The sequence below is a fragment of the Oncorhynchus mykiss genome, chromosome 11 (genome assembly GCF_057628025.1).
Source record: "Oncorhynchus mykiss isolate SJ-2025 chromosome 11, ASM5762802v1, whole genome shotgun sequence".
Lineage (NCBI taxonomy): Eukaryota > Metazoa > Chordata > Actinopteri > Salmoniformes > Salmonidae > Oncorhynchus > Oncorhynchus mykiss.
Genome location: NC_143032.1, coordinates 80992501 through 81012500, shown reverse-complemented (window position 1 = coordinate 81012500; position 20000 = coordinate 80992501). Strand labels below are relative to the sequence as shown.

Genomic DNA, 20000 nt, shown 5'->3' with positions numbered 1-20000 from the left:
GGGAGAATAGGTACAGTAGAAGTCAGGATACGCCAAAGAACACAACGTAAGACAGCTAGATCAGCCTTTCCCAATCTGTTGTGCCAGTATCCCCAAAACTGTACATTTTGACACCATCTCAGAACTGTAATACCTGACTCAATAAATAATCAACAAGCCCTTTCTGAGTTGAATCAGGTGTGTTCCTACCCAGTCACCATGGAGACATGTGAGTCCTGGCGCAAGACAAAAACCCTGTTTGTCCCTGTCCTTACCTGCGGAAACTGTTTAAGGTCACGCAAGGTCCACACAAACCCAAGAGCGTACCTGCGGAAACTGTTTAAGGTCACACAAGGTCCACACAAACCCAAGAGCGTACCTGCGGAAACTGTTTAAGGTCACACAAGGTCCACACAAACCCAAGAGCGTACCTGCTGCCAGCTGCAGGCCTCTATTCACAGTCATCCTTGGTCCTTCGCTCTTCCTGACGTCTATGGTGAAGGTGAGCCGTCCGCTGGTGACGTGGACACCGTCGGTCAGAGAGAAGGCGAGCTCGTCACTGCCCCCGCTGGCCGTGTCAGGGGTGTACACCAGAAGCAGGTCCACCACGTCCTGGTAGGTGAACGTGGACCCCTGAGACAGGATCCGACCGTTCTCCAGAGGCTGGGAGTAGAACTGGCGTCTACGCAGCTTGCCTGAAAACAGGACCGCCGCGGTGGTACAGAGTAATAATTAATAATGATAGGGGTGTGTCTTGTTTATTTAGCCCTCTTCGTGACACTCAAAGACACTTTACATAAGGCAACCAAAGAAGAAAGGTAGATAGATGAAATGACTAAAAGTAGATGGGGTCACATATCTTCCTCACTGGAAGGTCTTGAATCCCGGCAATGTGAGACCCGGCACCTGCGTACCAGTGTATGTGCACCAATGATGAATGTGTTTTGCGCTTCACAATGTCGTTTAGCAGAAGCTGTCTGGCAAGCAGACAGTGGAGAGGACAGTAAAAAGGCCTCGATAGCCTTCATAGGTTTTTAGTTTTATGACGGTGTGACAGGGGCTTTATGGGAGGGTTTATGTTGCTTTTATTGCCTGCTGGTTGTGAAGAATGAGTCGCTGCAGGATCCTGACAGTACAGGGACAGTTAGTGGGACAGATGGAAGGATGGAGGGACAGTTAGTGGGACAGATGGAAGGATGGAGGGACAGTTAGTGGGACAGATGGAAGGATGGAGGGAGAGTTAGAGGGAAGGATGGAGAGATGGAGGGACAGTTAGTGGGACAGACGGACGGATGGAGGGAGAGTTAGAGGGAAGGATGGAGAGATGGAGGGACAGTTAGTGGGTCAGACTGACGGATGGAGGGAGAGTTAGAGGGAAGGATGGAGGGAGAGTTATACGTTAGAATGGAGAGATGGAGGGAGAGTTAGAGGGTAGAATGGAGAGATGGAGGGATAATTAGAGGGAAGGATGGAGGGAGAGTTATACGTTAGAATGGAGAGATGGAGGGAGAGTTATACGTTAGAATGGAGAGATGGAGGGACAATTAGAGGGAAGGATGGAGGGAGAGTTAGAGGGTAGAATGGAGGGACTGAGGAAGATATGGAGGGATAGCTAGAGAGATGAATGGAGGGACTGAGGGAGAGTTAGACGGTAGAATGGAGAGATGGAGGGAGAGTTAGAGGGTAGAATGGAGAGATGGAGGGAGAGTTAGACAGTAGAATGGAGAGATGGAGGGAGAATTAGAGGGAGGGATGGAGAGATGGAGGGAGAGTTAGAGGGAGGGATGGATGGAGGGAGAGTGAGAGGGAGGGATGGACAGATGGAGGGAGAATTAGATGGTAGAATGGAGAGATGGAGGGAGAGTTAAAGGGTAGAATGGAGGGACTGAGGGAGAGTTAGAGGATAGAATGGAGAGATGGAGGGAGAGTTAGAGGGAGGGATGGAGAGAAAGTTAGAGGGTAGAATGGAGAGATGGAGGGAGAGTTAGAGGGTAGAATGGAGAGATGGAGGGAGAGTTAGACAGTAGAATGGAGAGATGGAGGGAGAATTAGAGGGAGGGATGGAGAGAGAGTTAGAGGGAGGGATGGAGAGAAAGTTAGAGGGTATAATGGAGGCACTGAGGAAGATATGGAGGGATAGCTAGAGGGATGAATGGAGGGACTGAGGGAGAGTTAGACGGTAGAATGGAGGGAGCGTTAGATGGTAGAATGGAGAGATGGAGGGAGAGTTAGAGGGAGGGATGGATGGAGGGAGAGTGAGAGGGAGGGATGGACAGACGGAGGGAGAATTAGATGGTAGAATGGAGAGATGGAGGGAGAGTTAGAGGGTAGAATGGAAGGACTGAGGAAGAGATGGAAGGATAGCTAGAGGTATGAATGGAGGGAGAGTTAGATGGTAGAATGGAGAGATGGAGGGAGAGTGAGAGGGAGGGATGGAGAGATGGAGGGAGAATTAGATGGTAGAATGGAGAGAAGGAGGGAGAGTTAGGGGGTAGAATGGAGAGATGGAGGGAGAATTAGAGGGAAGGATGGAGGGAGAGTTAGACGGTAGAATGGAGAGATGGAGGGACAGTTAGATGGTAGAATGGAGAGATGGAGGGACAGTTAGATGGTAGAATGGAGAGATGGAGGGAGGGTTAGAGGGAAGGATGGAGAGATGGAGGGAGAGTGAGAGGGAAGGATGGAGGGAGAGTTAGACGGTAGAATGGAGAGATGGAGGGACAGTTAGATGGTAGAATGGAGAGATGGAGGGACAGTTAAATGGTAGAATGGAGAGATGGAGGGACAGTTAAATAGTAGAATGGAGAGATGGAGGGAGGGTTAGAGGGAAGGATGGAGAGATGGAGGGACAGTTAAATGGTAGAATGGAGAGATGGAGGGACAGTTAGATGGTAGAATGGAGAGATGGAGGGACAGTTAGATGGTAGAATGGAGAGATGGAGGGAGGGTTAGAAGGAGGGATGGAGGGAGAGTTAGACGGTAGAATGGAGAGATGGAGGGAGAGTTAGAGGGAGGGATGGAGGGAGAGTTAGACGGTAGAATGGAGAGATGGAGGGACAGTTAGATGGTAGAATGGAGAGATGGAGGGACAGTTAGATGGTAGAATGGAGAGATGGAGGGAGGGTTAGAGGGAGGGATGGAGGGAGAGTTAGACGGTAGAATGGAGAGATGGAGGGACAGTTAGATGGTAGAATGGAGAGATGGAGGGAGGGTTAGAGGGAGGGATGGAGGGAGAGTTAGATGGTAGAATGGAGAGATGGAGGGAGAGTGAGAGGGAGGGATGGAGAGATGGAGGGAGAATTAGATGGTAGAATGGAGAGAAGGAGGGAGAGTTAGAGGGTAGAATGGAGAGATGGAGGGAGAATTAGAGGGAAGGATGGAGGGAGAGTTAGACGGTAGAATGGAGAGATGGAGGGACAGTTAGATGGTAGAATGGAGAGATGGAGGGACAGTTAGATGGTAGAATGGAGAGATGGAGGGAGGGTTAGAGGGAAGGATGGAGAGATGGAGGGAGAGTGAGAGGGAAGGATGGAGGGAGAGTTAGACGGTAGAATGGAGAGATGGAGGGACAGTTAGATGGTAGAATGGAGAGATGGAGGGACAGTTAAATGGTAGAATGGAGAGATGGAGGGACAGTTAAATAGTAGAATGGAGAGATGGAGGGAGGGTTAGAGGGAAGGATGGAGAGATGGAGGGACAGTTAAATGGTAGAATGGAGAGATGGAGGGACAGTTAGATGGTAGAATGGAGAGATGGAGGGACAGTTAGATGGTAGAATGGAGAGATGGAGGGAGGGTTAGAAGGAGGGATGGAGGGAGAGTTAGACGGTAGAATGGAGAGATGGAGGGAGAGTTAGAGGGAGGGATGGAGGGAGAGTTAGACGGTAGAATGGAGAGATGGAGGGACAGTTAGATGGTAGAATGGAGAGATGGAGGGACAGTTAGATGGTAGAATGGAGAGATGGAGGGAGGGTTAGAGGGAGGGATGGAGGGAGAGTTAGACGGTAGAATGGAGAGATGGAGGGACAGTTAGATGGTAGAATGGAGAGATGGAGGGAGGGTTAGAGGGAGGGATGGAGGGAGAGTTAGACGGTAGAATGGAGAGATGGAGGGACAGTTAGATGGTAGAATGGAGAGATGGAGGGAGGGTTAGAGGGTAAAATGGAGAGATGGAGGGAGAGTTAGAGGGAGGGATGGAGGGAGAGTTAGAGGATAGAATGGAGGGACCGAGGGAGAGATGGATGGAGGGAGAGTTAGAGGATGGATGGAGGGAGAGTTAGAGGGATGGAGGAAGGGAGAATTAAAGGGACGGATGGAGGGATGGATAGAGGCAGGGAGGGATGGAGGGATGGATAGAGGCAGGGAGGGATGGAGGGATGGATAGAGGCAGGGAGGGGTGGAGGGATGGATAGAGGCAGGGAAAATTAAAGGGAGCGATGGAGGGAGACTTAGAGGTCAAATAGTGGACTGGAGAGAGAGGAGCAGCATTTGACACTGACTGTCGGGCTGTTAGAGGTATAGTGTGTGTGTGTGTGCCCGTACCGTAGGCAGGTTGCTTGGTGACGGTGATGATGATGTCGTTGTCTGGTGTGTCCTGGTCCAGGACGTTGAGAGAGGAGTTAGTGATGACCACTCCTGAGTTCTGCTCCACCTGGACTCTGTTCACTGATACCACCGGCTCCATCTCCTCTTTAGTCTGCTGCAGGAACACACACACACGCACACGCACAAGCGCGCACACACACACACACACACACACACACACACACACGTGTAAAGTTTAGCATACACACATGCAAGAAAACATACACACAAGGCTCAGGGTGGCAGGTAGCCTAGTGGTTAAAGGGTTGGACTAGTAACTGAAAGGTTGCAAGATTGAATCCACTGAGCTGACAAGGTAAAAATCTGTCATTCTGCCCCTGAACAAGGTAGTTAACACACTGTTTATAGGCCGTCATTGTAAAAAAAGAATTTGTTCTTAACTGACTTACCGAGTTAAATAAAAAAAAAAAAAAATAATCATCACCTCAGGGGCCCTAGCAGACAAAGGGATGCATTTTTATGCAGATTAAAAATAAATATAAATACATATGGACAATAAAATCCTGGTGTAGTTATCACAGGACAATAAAATCCTGGTGTAGTTATCACAGGACAATACAATCCTGGTGTAGTTATCACAGAACAATAAAATCCTGGTGTAGTTATCACAGGACAATAAAATCCTGGTGTAGTTATCACAGAACAATAAAATCCTGGTGTAGTTATCACAGGATTATAAAATCCTGGTGTAGTTATCACAGGACAATAAAATCCTGGTGTAGTTATCACAGGATTATAAAATCCTGGTGTAGTTATCACAGGATTATAAAATCCTGGTGTAGTTATCACAGGACAATAAAATCCTGGTGTAGTTATCACAGGACAATAAAATCCTGGTGTAGTTATCACAGAACAATACAATCCTGGTGTAGTTATCGCAGGACAATAAAATGCTGGTGTAGTTATCACAGGACAATAAAATCCTAGTGTAGTTATCACAGGATTATAAAATCCTGGTGTAGTTATCACAGGACAATAAAATCCTGGTGTAGTTATCACAGGACAATACCATCCTGGTGTAGTTATCACAGGACAATAAAATCCTGGTGTAGTTATCACAGAACAATACAATCCTGGTGTAGTTATCACAGGATTATAAAATCCTGGTGTAGTTATCACAGGACAATAAAATCCTGGTGTAGTTATCACAGGACAATAAAATCCTGGTGTTGTTATCACAGAACAATAAAATCCTGGTGTAGTTATCACAGGACAATATAATCCTGGTGTAGTTATCACAGGACAATAAAATCTTGGTGTAGTTATCACAGGACAATAAAATCCTGGTGTAGTTATCACAGGACAATAACATCCTGGTGTAGTTATCACAGAACAATACAATCCTGGTGTAGTTATCACAGGACAATAAAATCCTGGTGTAGTTATCACAGAACAATAAAATCCTGGTGTAGTTATCACAGGACAATAAAATCCTGGTGTAGTTATCACAGGACAATAAAATCCTGGTGTATTTATCACAGGACAATACAATCCTGGTGTAGTTATCACAGGACAATAAAATCCTGGTGTAGTTATCACAGAACAATACAATCCTGGTGTAGTTATCACAGGACAATAAAATCCTGGTGTAGTTATCACAGAACAATAAAATCCTGGTGTAGTTATCACAGGACAATAAAATCCTGGTGTAGTTATCACAGGACAAGAAAATCCCTCAACCTTGTCTGAAAGTTTTCTTTGTGAACTTTGCAATAAATTAAGAGTTAATTATATTTATTAATAACATTGTATTTGTATAAATACACAACATACATCTTTAAAATATGTGTAAAACTAAGCATGCTGATAGGATGGATTTTCAGTCTTTGCATTCATAGATCCATTTATGAATCTCAATGTATCAAACCAAGTAACAGGTCTGCTGTTGTCTTAAGGATTGTAGCTTTAATAATTATGTCTACCAGTATATCTATGTTGACTGATGTAGTAGTAGCAGTAGTAGTATTGTCTACTAGTATATCACTGATGTAGTAGTAGTAGTAGTAGTAGTAGTAGTATTGTCTACTAGTATATCACTGATGTAGTAGTAGTACTAGTATTGTCTACCAGTATATCTATGTTGACTGATGTAGTAGTAGCAGTAGTAGTATTGTCTACTAGTATATCACTGATGTAGTAGTAGTAGTAGTATTGTCTACCAGTATATCTATGTTGACTGATGTAGTAGTAGCAGTAGTAGTATTGTCTACTAGTATATCACTGATGTAGTAGTAGTAGTAGTAGTAGTAGTAGTAGTAGTATTGTCTACCAGTACATCACTGATGTAGTAGTAGTAGTAGTATTGTCTACCAGTATATCACTGATGTAGTAGTAGTAGTAGTAGTATTGTCTACCAGTACATCACTGATGTAGTAGTAGTAGTAGTAGTATTGTCTACCAGTATATCACTGATGTAGTAGTAGTAGTATTGTCTACCAGTATATCACTGATGTAGTAGTAGTAGTAGTAGTAGTAGTAGTATTGTCTACCAGTATATCACTGATGTAGTAGTAGTAGTAGTAGTAGTAGTAGTATTGTCTACCAGAATATCACTGATGTAGTAGTAGTAGTAGTAGTAGTAGTAGTAGTAGTATTGTCTACCAGTATATCACTGATGTAGTAGTAGTAGTAGTAGTAGTAGTAGTAGTATTGTCTACCAGTATATCACTGATGTAGTAGTAGTAGTAGTAGTAGTAGTAGTAGTATTGTCTACCAGTATATCACTGATGTAGTAGTAGTAGTAGTAGTAGTATTGTCTACCAGTATATCTATGTTGACATTGAAGGCCTCTGTCTGACTGGACCCATCACTGATGTAGAAGGAGAAGGTGTCCTGGTAGTGGTGGTCAGTGCTATGGACGTTCTGGACGTAGAAGATGTGGTCAGTGGTCAGGTCGTCCATGGAGAAGGGAACCTCGGGACTGATGACGCGGGTATTTGAACCGCCCAACGAGCCCACTGGGAGACAGAGGACGAAACCAGAATGGGAAGTGAGATCTCACTTCAGGGTTAGATCAGAAACATCCAAGACTGATGACATCATGTAGAAATACTACAGGCGAATAGATATTCATTTCTATTTCAACGGGGGGAATTCTCAGGAGGAGACAACGTAACTAAAGACCAGTTCTTCGGGCATCACATAACGGATGAAAAACGGAGTTTACTTTGCAGTATAAAGACTTTTCTGCAGGCCTCCTTCCACTGTCACCAGTGTTGTTTCATATGTCTCTAGGTAGTGTATTACTGTACCTCTACTACTGCTTATATTCACACTGCTCTGCCCAGGACAACTGGCCCTTATGGAAAATATAGGTTTATTACATTGAATTCATCTCTCTCTCTCTCTCTCTCTCTAAATATTACACTCACAAATGTTCCAAAATACATTTCAAATGTCATATTATATCTATATACGGTGTTGTAATGATGTGCAGATGCTCTCTCACTCTCACACTCACTCTCTCACACGCACTCTCTCACACTCACTCTCTCACACTCACTCTCTCACACTCACTCTCTCACACACTCACTCTCACACACTCACTCTCACGCACTCACTCTCTCACACTCACTCTCTCACACTCACTCTCTCACACTCACTCTCTCACACTCACTCTCTCACACTCACTCTCTCACACTCACTCTCTCACACTCTCTCTCTCACACTCTCTCTCTCACACTCTCTCTCTCACACGCTCTCTCTCACACTCGCTCTCTCTCACACTCGCTCTCTCAACCACTCTCTCTCTCACACTCGCTCTCTCAACCACTCTCTCTCTCAACCACTCTCTCTCTCACACTCGCTCTCTCACACTCGCTCTCTCACACTCGCTCTCTCACACTCGCTCTCTCACACTCTCAGGATCTAAGGCTTTATATAGTAGCTGAGTGTTGTCTTTGAAAGAGACATGGTGTCTATCACCAGACCACTGAAGAACCAGAGGATAAATATCTCTACTAGGGAGGTCTGCTGTCAAGATGTTCCACTATGTTGTATATTACTGATATGCAGAGTGTACACACACACACACACACACACACACACACACACAAACACACACACACGCTCACACCCACCCACACACACACACACCTCTTCGTCTCGTGTTCTCAATGAAGCCATATTTGGGCGAGCTGATCATCCACACCAGCAGGTCCTTCTTGGGTGTGTCCAGATCTGATACAATGATGTGATTGGTTGACAGCTGGACTCTCCCTCCTTCCTGGACCTAGATATACATAAAATAGAAAGTTGCAGAAGATCTCAGTATGCAGATACAGCATTGGAGAACACTTCTAGGACAACTGGGATGAAATCAACAACAAACTAGAATGATCCAAGCACACCAAGACAGTCGTGTAGAGGGCACGACAAAGCCTATTCCCCGTCAGGAAACTAAAAATATTTGTTGTGGGTCCTCAGATCCTCAAAAGGTTCTACAGCTGCACCATCAACAGCATCCTGACCGGTTGCATCACTGCCTGGTACGGCAACTGCTCGTCCTCCGACCGCAAGGCACTACAGAGGGTAGTGCGTACGGCCCAGTACATCACTGGGGCAAAGCTGCCTGGCATTAAGGACCTCTACACCAGGCGGTGTCAGAAGAAGGCACTAAAAATTGTCAAAGACCCCAGCCACCCCAGTCATAAACTGTTCTCTCTACTACCGCATGGCAAGCGGTACCGGAGTGCCCTGTCTAGGACAAAAAGACTTCTCAACAGTTTTTACCCCCCAACCATAAGACTCCTGAACAGGTAACCAAATGGTTACCCGGACTATCTGCAATGTGTCCCACCACCCGCTAACCCCTCTTTTACGCTACTGCTACTCTCTGTTCATCATATATGAATAGTCACTTTAACCATATCTACATGTACATACTACCTCAATCAGCCTGACTAACCGGTGTCTGTATGTAGCCTCGCTACTTTTATAGCCTCGCTACTCTTATTTCAAATGTCTTTTTACTGTTGCTTTATTTCTTTACTTACCTACACACACACACACACGCACACACACACACACACACGCACACGCACACGCACACGCACACGCACACGCACACACACACACACGCCTTTTTTTTCGCACTATTGGTTAGAGCCTGTAAGTAAGCATTTCACTGTTGTATTCGGCGCACCTGACAAATAAACTTTGATTTGATTTGAAATTACCCCTAGATAGCTACTGATCTTTACAGTTAGGATTGTGGAAGGTAACTCTGATCACAGATCAGTCACTAAGATCTTTACAGTTAGGATTGTGGAAGGTAGCTCTGATCACAGATCAGTCACTAAGTGCAACATCCACCCCAGGACTATTTCTATTATATCATGTAGTACAGCATGGCCTGCCAGTCCATGTTATTGAGGGATTGCTTAAGCGCAGCGGTCTAAGGCACTGCATCTGTGCTAGAGGCGTCACTACAGACCCTGGTTCGATTCCAGGCTATATCACAACAGGTCGTGATTGGGAGTCCCATAGGGCGTCATCCAGCGTCATCCAGGTTAGGGTTTGGCAGGGGTAGGCCGTCATTGTAAATAAGAATTTGTTCTTAACTGACTTACCTAGTTAAATAAAGGTTAAATAAATAAAAATATATATCATAATAAGGCCAGAGGGGGTGTAGTATATGGCCAATATATCACGGCTAAGGGCTGTTCTACTCACGACGCAACGCAGAGTGGCTGGATACAGCCCTTTAGCCGTGGTATATTGCCATATACCACAAACCCCCGAGGTGCCTTATTGCTGTTATAAACTGGTTACCAACGGCATTAGAGCAGGCTCGTACCACCCAGTTTTATAATGTATAATATAGACCACGTTCCATAGAATTACAGTGACTAGAACTGACATAGAATTACAGTGACTAGAACAGACATAGAATTAGAATGACAAGAACATACATAGAATTAGAGTGACTAGAACTGACATATAATTACAGTGACTAGAACAGACATAGAATTAGAATGACAAGAACATACATAGAATTAGAGTGACTAGAACTGACATAGAATTACAGTGACTAGAACAGACATAGAATTAGAATGACTAGAACAGACATAGAATTAGAATGACAAGAACATACATAGAATTAGAGTGACTAGAACTGACATATAATTACAGTGACTAGAACAGACATAGAATTACAGTGACTAGAACAGACATCGAATTAGAATGACTAGAACAGACATAGAATTAGAATGACAAGAACAGACATAGAATTAGAGTGACTAGAACAGACATAGAATTAGAGTGACTAGAACAGACAGAATTAGAGTGACTAGAACAGACATAATTAGAATGCCTAGAACACACATAGAATTAGAGTGACTAGAACAGACAGAATTAGAGTGACTAGAACAGACATATAATTAGAATGCCTAGAACACACATAGAATTAGAATGCCTAGAACAGACACCCTCCATTCCAATATCAATTTCCAATGTCAGAGGTTATATTTCTGTTCTACTCATGTATGTTACATTGATCGACCCTGACTCCTTCACATCACAGTGAACATCACAGTGAACACACACACACACACACACACACACACACACACACACACCGTTAGACACTGGTCCACTGAGTGTTGCATCAGCTGTGTTGCTTGGTGTTGCTTCATATGTTGCAAACAGTATCTCTTTGTTCTGTTCCCTAGCAACTGTCCAAACAAGCTGAGTAGTGTGTGTGTGTGTTTTTGTATGTGTGTGTGTGTGTGTGCACGTGTGTGCTCGTGTGTGTGCGCATGCATGTGTGTGTGTGTGTGCACGTGTGTGTGTATGTGTTCGTGTGTGCGTGCGTGTGTGTGTACGTGTGCGTGTGTGTGTGTTCGTGTGTGTGTGTGTGCGTGTGTGTGTGTGTGTGTTCGTGTGTGTGTGTGTTCGTGTGTGTGTGTGTGTGTGTACCTTGATGCCACTGCGGACAGTGACCACTGGAGGCTGTCTCTTCATGGAGGTGATGGTGATGGTACACATCTGGTTGTCAAGGCGATTGTTCTCACCGTCGTAAACAATGAAATGGAAGATGTCCGTCACCGGCTGACTTCCTATCTCAAAGGAAGTGATGTAGCTTGCATGGCAGGAAGGAAATGTGAGCTTTAGTGAAGTTCATCCCAAAACATAGTCTTCAAGGAAAACAAAACAATAACATTTTTTTTACCCAAAACCAGCGTATAGCATCATCTCAAAATAATCCCTTGTTTACTATTAACAACAACAACAACAATGATGTGACATACTGAAAGACATAACATACTACAAGTTTACTGTAACATCTACACATTATAAGGGCTAATACATACAAAACCAGCGTATAGCATCGTCTCAAAATAATCCCTTGTTTACTATTAACAACAACAACAACAATGATGTGACATACTGAAAGACATAACATACTACAAGTTTACTGTAACATCTACACATTATAAGGGCTAATACATACAAAACCAGCGTATAGCATCGTCTCAAAATAATCCCTTGTTTACTATTAACAACAACAACAACAATACATGCTTATAACAAGTCGTAAATCATTATAGCTATCGTTTGCTTTTAAGAAAAGTGTTACGTGTTCACGATGGGCTACAGATTGGTGGTGGAAGAGCCGAGATTCTCCTCACACTAATAAAACGCGTTATACATGCAGATCAATATCTCTATATTTGATCTATAGCTCTATATCTGATCTATGTCTGATCTAGATCTCTATATCTGATCTATGTCTGATCTATATCTGATCTACGTCTCTATATCTGATCTATAACTGCTCTATATCTCTATATCTGAGCTATATCTCTATATCTGAGCTATATCTCTATATCTGATCTATAGCTCTATATCTGATCTATGTCTGATCTAGATCTCTATATCTGATCTACGTCTGATCTATATCTCTATATCTGATCTATGTCTGATCTATATCTGATCTACGTCTCTATATCTGATCTATAACTGCTCTATATCTCTATATCTGAGCTATATCTCTATATCTGAGCTATATCTCTATATCTGATCTATAGCTCTATATCTGATCTATGTCTGATCTAGATCTCTATATCTGATCTACGTCTGATCTATATCTGATCTATATCTGATCTATATCTGATCTATATCTGATCTACATCTCTATATCTGATCTATAACTGATCTATAACTCTATATCTGATCTTTATCTGATCTAGATCGCTATATCTGATCTATGGCTGATCTATATCTCTATATCTGATCTATATCTGATCTATATCTGATCTACGTCTCTATATCTGATCTATAACTGATCTATATCTCTATATCTGAGCTATATCTCTATATCTGGAGAACGGATCTGAACACATCTAACATCCTCTAACTCTCACAGTGCAACACCGATATGAAGACTAATGGTGTATGTAAAGCCCTTTAAAAACTAGCGAAGAGTACCTGAATAAAATATAATATTTTTCTAATTCTCATTAACACAGAAAGTCAGTCTGGTAAGTTTAACAAAAACAAGTGATTTAAACCCACAGCCCCAGAGATGTTTGCTATAATATTAGCCTAGTGTGCTAATTAGCACCAAAGCTAATCAGAGGCACATTATGGGGATGAAGTCCCAAGGCCTAATTTTTGTTTTCATTTTGATGCCTGGTTTTCAGTGTGTGTGTGTGTGTGTGTGTGTGTGTGTGTGTGTGTGTGTGTGTGTGTGTGTGTGTGTGTGTGTGTGTCTCTTGCAGGTGGTTGATATTTAATATTCGCTAATTAGACATGCTAATTGAGCTAAGCTGTTTGTGCTTTCCCATATCGTCGCTAAAACACACTAAATCTTTTTCTACCGTTTCTAATTTGTAGAGAGGATTTCACAAAGCCTCACATGGAGAAGATTCTATTGTATAGTAGGAGTGACAGAAGATAGAGGCCATTCCTTTTACAGAAACCTTTCGACTAAGTCGCTACTTTAAGCCTAAATGAGAATTGCTCTCAATTAAATAATCTGGACCGAAAAAAAATCTATATTATTTTGAAATAAATATCTACACGGCAGAACAAATCGTTTTAATAATTACTTCAATAATAACATAGGAGCTGGTAGAAATGGATACCAGAATGTGAAGTGGACAGCAGAATTAACTTTCAACCTGTCCAGTTCTTTACAGATCAGTACAGGTAAAGTAGAAGAAAACAAGGAGAGGAAGCTACTTTAGATTACTTTCTCCATGGTGAAAGAGGAGTACTCTGTCATCATCTCTCTCTACCTGCCTCTCTCTCTCTGCCTCTCTCTCTCTCTCTGCCTCTCTCTATCTGCCTCTCTCTCTCTACCTGCCTCTCTCTCTGCCTCTATCTGCCTCTCTCTCTCTCTGCCTCTCTCTCTCTCTCTGCCTCTCTCTCTCTGCCTCTCTCAATTCAACTAAATTAAATGGTTTTATTGTCATGGGAAACATATGTTTACATTGCCAAAGCAAGTGAAACAGATAATAAACAAAGTTGAAGTAATCCGTTAAAAAGAAATGTACAGTAAATATTACAGTAAATATTACAGTAAATATTACAGTAAATATTACACTCACAAAAGTGAAGAATAGAGACATTTCAAATATCATATTATGTATTCGCTCTGTCTGTCTATGTGTTTAATGGAACTGGCTCTACCTGATCCTGTGTTTGTTGATGTCGTCCAAGGTGAAAGAGGAGTACTCTGTCATCTCCTGGTGCTCTGAGTCTGACCCCGTCTTGGTCAGGATGCCGTACATAGGAACTGACACCAGCTGAATACGTATCTTCTCATCTGGAGAGGTGTCGCTCTGCAAAATATGATCACATATTTCATGATACAGTACCGGTCAAGTTCACCTTAGGACCTATGCTACCGGTCAAACGTTTTAGAACACCTGCTCATTCAAGGTTTTTTTTTCATTTTTATTTCCTACGTTGTAGAACAATAGTGAAGACATCAAACCTTTTTTTTTCAAAGCTGTCATCAAGGCAAAAGGTGGCTATTTGAAGAATCTCAAATCTCAAATATATTTAGATTTATTTAACACTTTTTTGGTTACTACACGACTCCATATGTGTTATTTCATAGTTTTGATGTCTTCATTATTATTCTACAATGTAGAAAATAGTAAAAAATACCAAAATAAAACATTGAATGAGTAGGTGTTGGTAGTGTACACTATAATTCTGAAAGAAATAGTATACTAAAATGTATGCTGATTATTATGTGAAGCTGTGGTTGAACGTACAGTATCTACAGCACTGAAACACAGCAACCAGAACCACTATAATAAAGAGGTTTCAATAAGTCAGGACCATAACGGAAGGAGCTGAACCACATTCACATCTCATGACATCATATTATAATGAGGCTGAACATGAACACAAAAACAGAAGTACCATTCAGAGAGGGTCCAGGTATGGCTACATATTGTGTCCTGTGTGTCCTGTGTGTGTCACACACACACACACACACACACACACACACACACACACACACCTAACTCTGAGCTTCAGTCCACACACACTCAGGTGTGTGTTTACTAACAGTATAACCCAGGTGTGTTTACTAACAGTATAACCCAGGTGTGTGTACTAACAGTATAACCCAGGTGTGTTTACTAACAGTATAACCCAGGTGTGTGTACTAACAGTATAACCCAGGTGTGTTTACTAACAGTATAACCCAGGTGTGTGTACTAACAGTATAACCCAGGTGTGTGTACTAACCGTATAACCCAGGTGTGTGTACTAACAGTATAACCCAGGTGTGTTTACTAACAGTATAACCCAGGTGTGTGTACTAACAGTATAACCCAGGTGTGTTTACTAACAGTATAACCCAGGTGTGTGTACTAACAGTATAACCCAGGTGTGTTTACTAACAGTATAACCCAGGTGTGTGTACTAACAGTATAACCCAGGTGTGTGTACTAACCGTATAACCCAGGTGTGTGCGTCTGATGACACTAGTACTTTTTTCAGGAACCTCCATGGACAGCAGGGCCTCTGGGTCTCTCCTGGGCCCGTCGCCCCCGACGCCCAACACAACCACCTGTACCACCGCCGTCGTCATGGAGAAGCCGTCGGTAACGGTAAAGGTGATGGCATCCTCGTCGGTGGAGAGGCCAGAGTGTTCATACTGCAAAACGTTACGGGTCACGTCACTGAAGGAGAACGTGTCACCTGGAGGGACAAAGGAGTTGAATGATACTGTTAAATAAATAAAACTTATGTTATTCTTAATGGTCTGGCTACCTACTGATCTAACTACCTACTGTTACTGGTCTAGCTAACTACTGTTACTGGTCTAACTACCTACTGTTACTGGTCTAGCTAACTACTGTTACTGGTCTAACTACCTACTGTTTCTGGTCTAACTACCTACTGTTACAGGTCTAGCTACCTACTGTTACTGGTCTAACTACCTACTGGTCTAACTACCTACTGTTACCGGTCTAGCTACCTACTTGTCTAACTACCTACTGTTACTGGTCTAACTACCTACTGTTACTGGTCTAGCTAACTACTGTTACTGGTCTAACTACCTACTGTTTCTGGTCTAACTATCTACTGTTAGTGGTCGAGCTACCTACTGTTACTGGTCTAACTACCTACTGGTCTAACTACCTACTGTTAATGGTTTAACTACCTACTGTTACTGGTCTAACTACCTACTGTTACTGGTCTAGCTACCTACTGTTACTGGTCTAACTACCTACTGCTCTAACTACCTACTGTTACTGGTCTAGCTACCTACTGGTCTAACTACCTACTGTTACTGGTCTAACTACCTACTGTTACTGGTCTAGCTACCTACTGTTACTGGTCTAGCTACCTACTGGTTTAACTACCTACTGTTACTGGTCTATCTACCTACTGTTACAGGTCTAACTACCTACTGTTACTGGTCTAACTACCTACTGTTACTGGTCTAACTACCTACTGTTACTGGTCTAACTACCTACTGTTACAGGTCTAACTACCTATTGTTACTGGTCTAACTACCTACTGTTACTGGTCTAACTACCTACTGTTACTGGTCTAGCTACCTACTGTTACTGGTCTAGCTACCTACTGTTACTGGTCTAACTACCTACTGTTACAGGTCTAACTACCTACTGTTTCTGGTCTAACTACGTACTGTTACAGGTCTAGCTACCTACTGTTACTGGTCTAACTACCTACTGTTTCTGGTCTAACTACCTACTGTTACAGGTCTAGCTACCTACTGTTACTGGTCTAACTACCTACTGGTCTAACTACCTACTGTTACCGGTCTAGCTACCTACTTGTCTAACTACCTACTGTTACTGGTCTAACTACCTACTGTTACTGGTCTAGCTAACTACTGTTACTGGTCTAACTACCTACTGTTTCTGGTCTAACTATCTACTGTTAGTGGTCGAGCTACCTACTGTTACTGGTCTAACTACCTACTGGTCTAACTACCTACTGTTAATGGTTTAACTACCTACTGTTACTGGTCTAACTACCTACTGTTACTGGTCTAGCTACCTACTGTTACTGGTCTAACTACCTACTGCTCTAACTACCTACTGTTACTGGTCTAGCTACCTACTGGTCTAACTACCTACTGTTACTGGTCTAACTACCTACTGTTACTGGTCTAGCTACCTACTGTTACTGGTCTAGCTACCTACTGGTTTAACTACCTACTGTTACTGGTCTATCTACCTACTGTTACAGGTCTAACTACCTACTGTTACTGGTCTAACTACCTACTGTTACTGGTCTAACTACCTACTGTTACTGGTCTAACTACCTACTGTTACAGGTCTAACTACCTATTGTTACTGGTCTAACTACCTACTGTTACTGGTCTAACTACCTACTGTTACTGGTCTAGCTACCTACTGTTACTGGTCTAGCTACCTACTGTTACTGGTCTAACTACCTACTGTTACAGGTCTAACTACCTACTGTTTCTGGTCTAACTACGTACTGTTACAGGTCTAGCTACCTACTGTTACTGGTCTAACTACCTACTGGTCTAACTACCTACTGTTACTGGTCTAGCTACCTACTTGTCTAACTACCTACTGTTACTGGTCTAACTACCCACTGTTACTGGTCTAACTATCTACTGTTACTGGTCGAGCTACCTACTGTTACTGGTCTAACTACCTACTGGTCTAACTACCTACTGTTAATGGTTTAACTACCTACTGTTACTGGTCTAACTACCTACTGTTACTGGTCTAGCTACCTACTGTTACTGGTCTAGCTACCTACTGGTTTAACTACCTACTGTTACTGGTCTATCTACCTACTGTTACAGGTCTAACTACCTACTGTTACTGGTCTAACTACCTACTGTTACTGGTCTAACTACCTACTGTTACTGGTCTAACTACCTACTGTTACAGGTCTAACTACCTATTGTTACAGGTCTAACTACCTACTGTTACTGGTCTAACTACCTACTGTTACTGGTCTAACTACCTACTGTTACTGGTCTAACTACCTACTGTTACTGGTCTAACTACCTACTGTTACTGGTCTAACTACCTACTGTTACTGGTCTAACTACCTACTGTTACTGGTCTAACTACCTACTGTTACTGGTCTAACTACCTACTGTTACTGGTCTAACTACCTACTGTTACTGGTCTAACTACCTACTGTTACAGGTCTAACTACCTATTGTTACTGGTCTAACTACCTACTGTTACTGGTCTAACTACCTACTGTTACTGGTCTAGCTACCTACTGGTCTAACTATCTACTGTTACTGGTCTAACTACCTACTGTTACTGGTCTAACTACCTACTGTTACTGGTCTATCTACCTACTGTTACAGGTCTAACTACCTACTGTTACTGGTCTAACTACCTACTGTTACTGGTCTAACTACCTACTGTTACTGGTCTAACTACCTACTGTTACAGGTCTAACTACCTATTGTTACTGGTCTAACTACCTACTGTTACTGGTCTAACTACCTACTGTTACTGGTCTAGCTACCTACTGTTACTGGTCTAGCTACCTACTGTTACTGGTCTAACTACCTACTGTTACAGGTCTAACTACCTACTGTTTCTGGTCTAACTACGTACTGTTACAGGTCTAGCTACCTACTGTTACTGGTCTAACTACCTACTGGTCTAACTACCTACTGTTACTGGTCTAGCTACCTACTTGTCTAACTACCTACTGTTACTGGTCTAACTACCCACTGTTACTGGTCTAACTATCTACTGTTACTGGTCGAGCTACCTACTGTTACTGGTCTAACTACCTACTGGTCTAACTACCTACTGTTAATGGTTTAACTACCTACTGTTACTGGTCTAACTACCTACTGTTACTGGTCTAGCTACCTACTGTTACTGGTCTAGCTACCTACTGGTTTAACTACCTACTGTTACTGGTCTATCTACCTACTGTTACAGGTCTAACTACCTACTGTTACTGGTCTAACTACCTACTGTTACTGGTCTAACTACCTACTGTTACTGGTCTAACTACCTACTGTTACAGGTCTAACTACCTATTGTTACAGGTCTAACTACCTACTGTTACTGGTCTAACTACCTACTGTTACTGGTCTAACTACCTACTGTTACTGGTCTAACTACCTACTGTTACTGGTCTAACTACCTACTGTTACTGGTCTAACTACCTACTGTTACTGGTCTAACTACCTACTGTTACTGGTCTAACTACCTACTGTTACTGGTCTAACTACCTACTGTTACTGGTCTAACTACCTACTGTTACTGGTCTAACTACCTACTGTTACAGGTCTAACTACCTATTGTTACTGGTCTAACTACCTACTGTTACTGGTCTAACTACCTACTGTTACTGGTCTAGCTACCTACTGGTCTAACTATCTACTGTTACTGGTCTAACTACCTACTGTTACTGGTCTAACTACCTACTGTTACTGGTCTAACTACCCCCCGCTCTTGTTCTTCTATATCATTCCGTTCACACACAGTGCAGAAGTTGTCTGGGGATATGTGGGAATTCAGAACATGTGCTACGCGAAGTCGTAAAGACATTCGGTGACACTTTGTCTTTCCAGTGTGTTATTGTTCTCTTTGTCTGTGTCGACTCTGCTTCTCACCATTCATCATCTCAGTCTGTGAGTCAAACTCCATCTTGAGCAAGGTTCCATGGACCGGTCCTTCCACCAGCTCAAACTCCAACTCATCAGGAGCTGTATCTGCATCCGTTACTGCCAGCTGCTGCCCACCTACACCAAGTGACATTGAGGATGAAAGCCATGTTGCATACCGACGCGTTTCGTATATCAACGGTGATGCGTTATCATTTAATGATACACGGACTATTTCAATTATTTGTTGTGTATTCTTTCTTTTTCTTCCCCCCCCATCTAAGAACAAATGTTTTATTTACAATGACAACCCGCTGCAGCAATGTAAACGACGCAATGCCAACTGTCCT

General features: G+C 42.8%; 1 protein-coding gene across 5 annotated transcripts in view; it reads right to left on the bottom strand.

Moving 5' to 3' along the window:
- LOC110535129 (extracellular matrix organizing protein FRAS1) overlaps positions 1-20000 on the bottom strand; it is a 349490-nt gene that overhangs the window by 47697 nt on the left and 281793 nt on the right. For 4 of the 5 annotated variants that reach the window (XR_016484722.1, XM_090191232.1, XM_090191234.1 and 1 more), the window contains 8 exons: positions 19660-19788; positions 15502-15749; positions 14220-14371; positions 11502-11664; positions 8679-8814; positions 7344-7540; positions 4521-4677; positions 411-674 (listed from right to left, as the gene is read on the bottom strand). Coding sequence is in view for 4 of the 5 variants with exons in the window: in XM_090191232.1 (XP_090047358.1) it covers positions 411-674; positions 4521-4677; positions 7344-7540; positions 8679-8814; positions 11502-11664; positions 14220-14371; positions 15502-15749; positions 19660-19788 (1446 nt within the window). In the remaining variant the exon portion in view is untranslated. The remainder of the gene's footprint in view (positions 1-410; positions 675-4520; positions 4678-7343; positions 7541-8678; positions 8815-11501; positions 11665-14219; positions 14372-15501; positions 15750-19659; positions 19789-20000) is intronic. The other variant, XM_090191233.1, reaches the window with a different exon arrangement.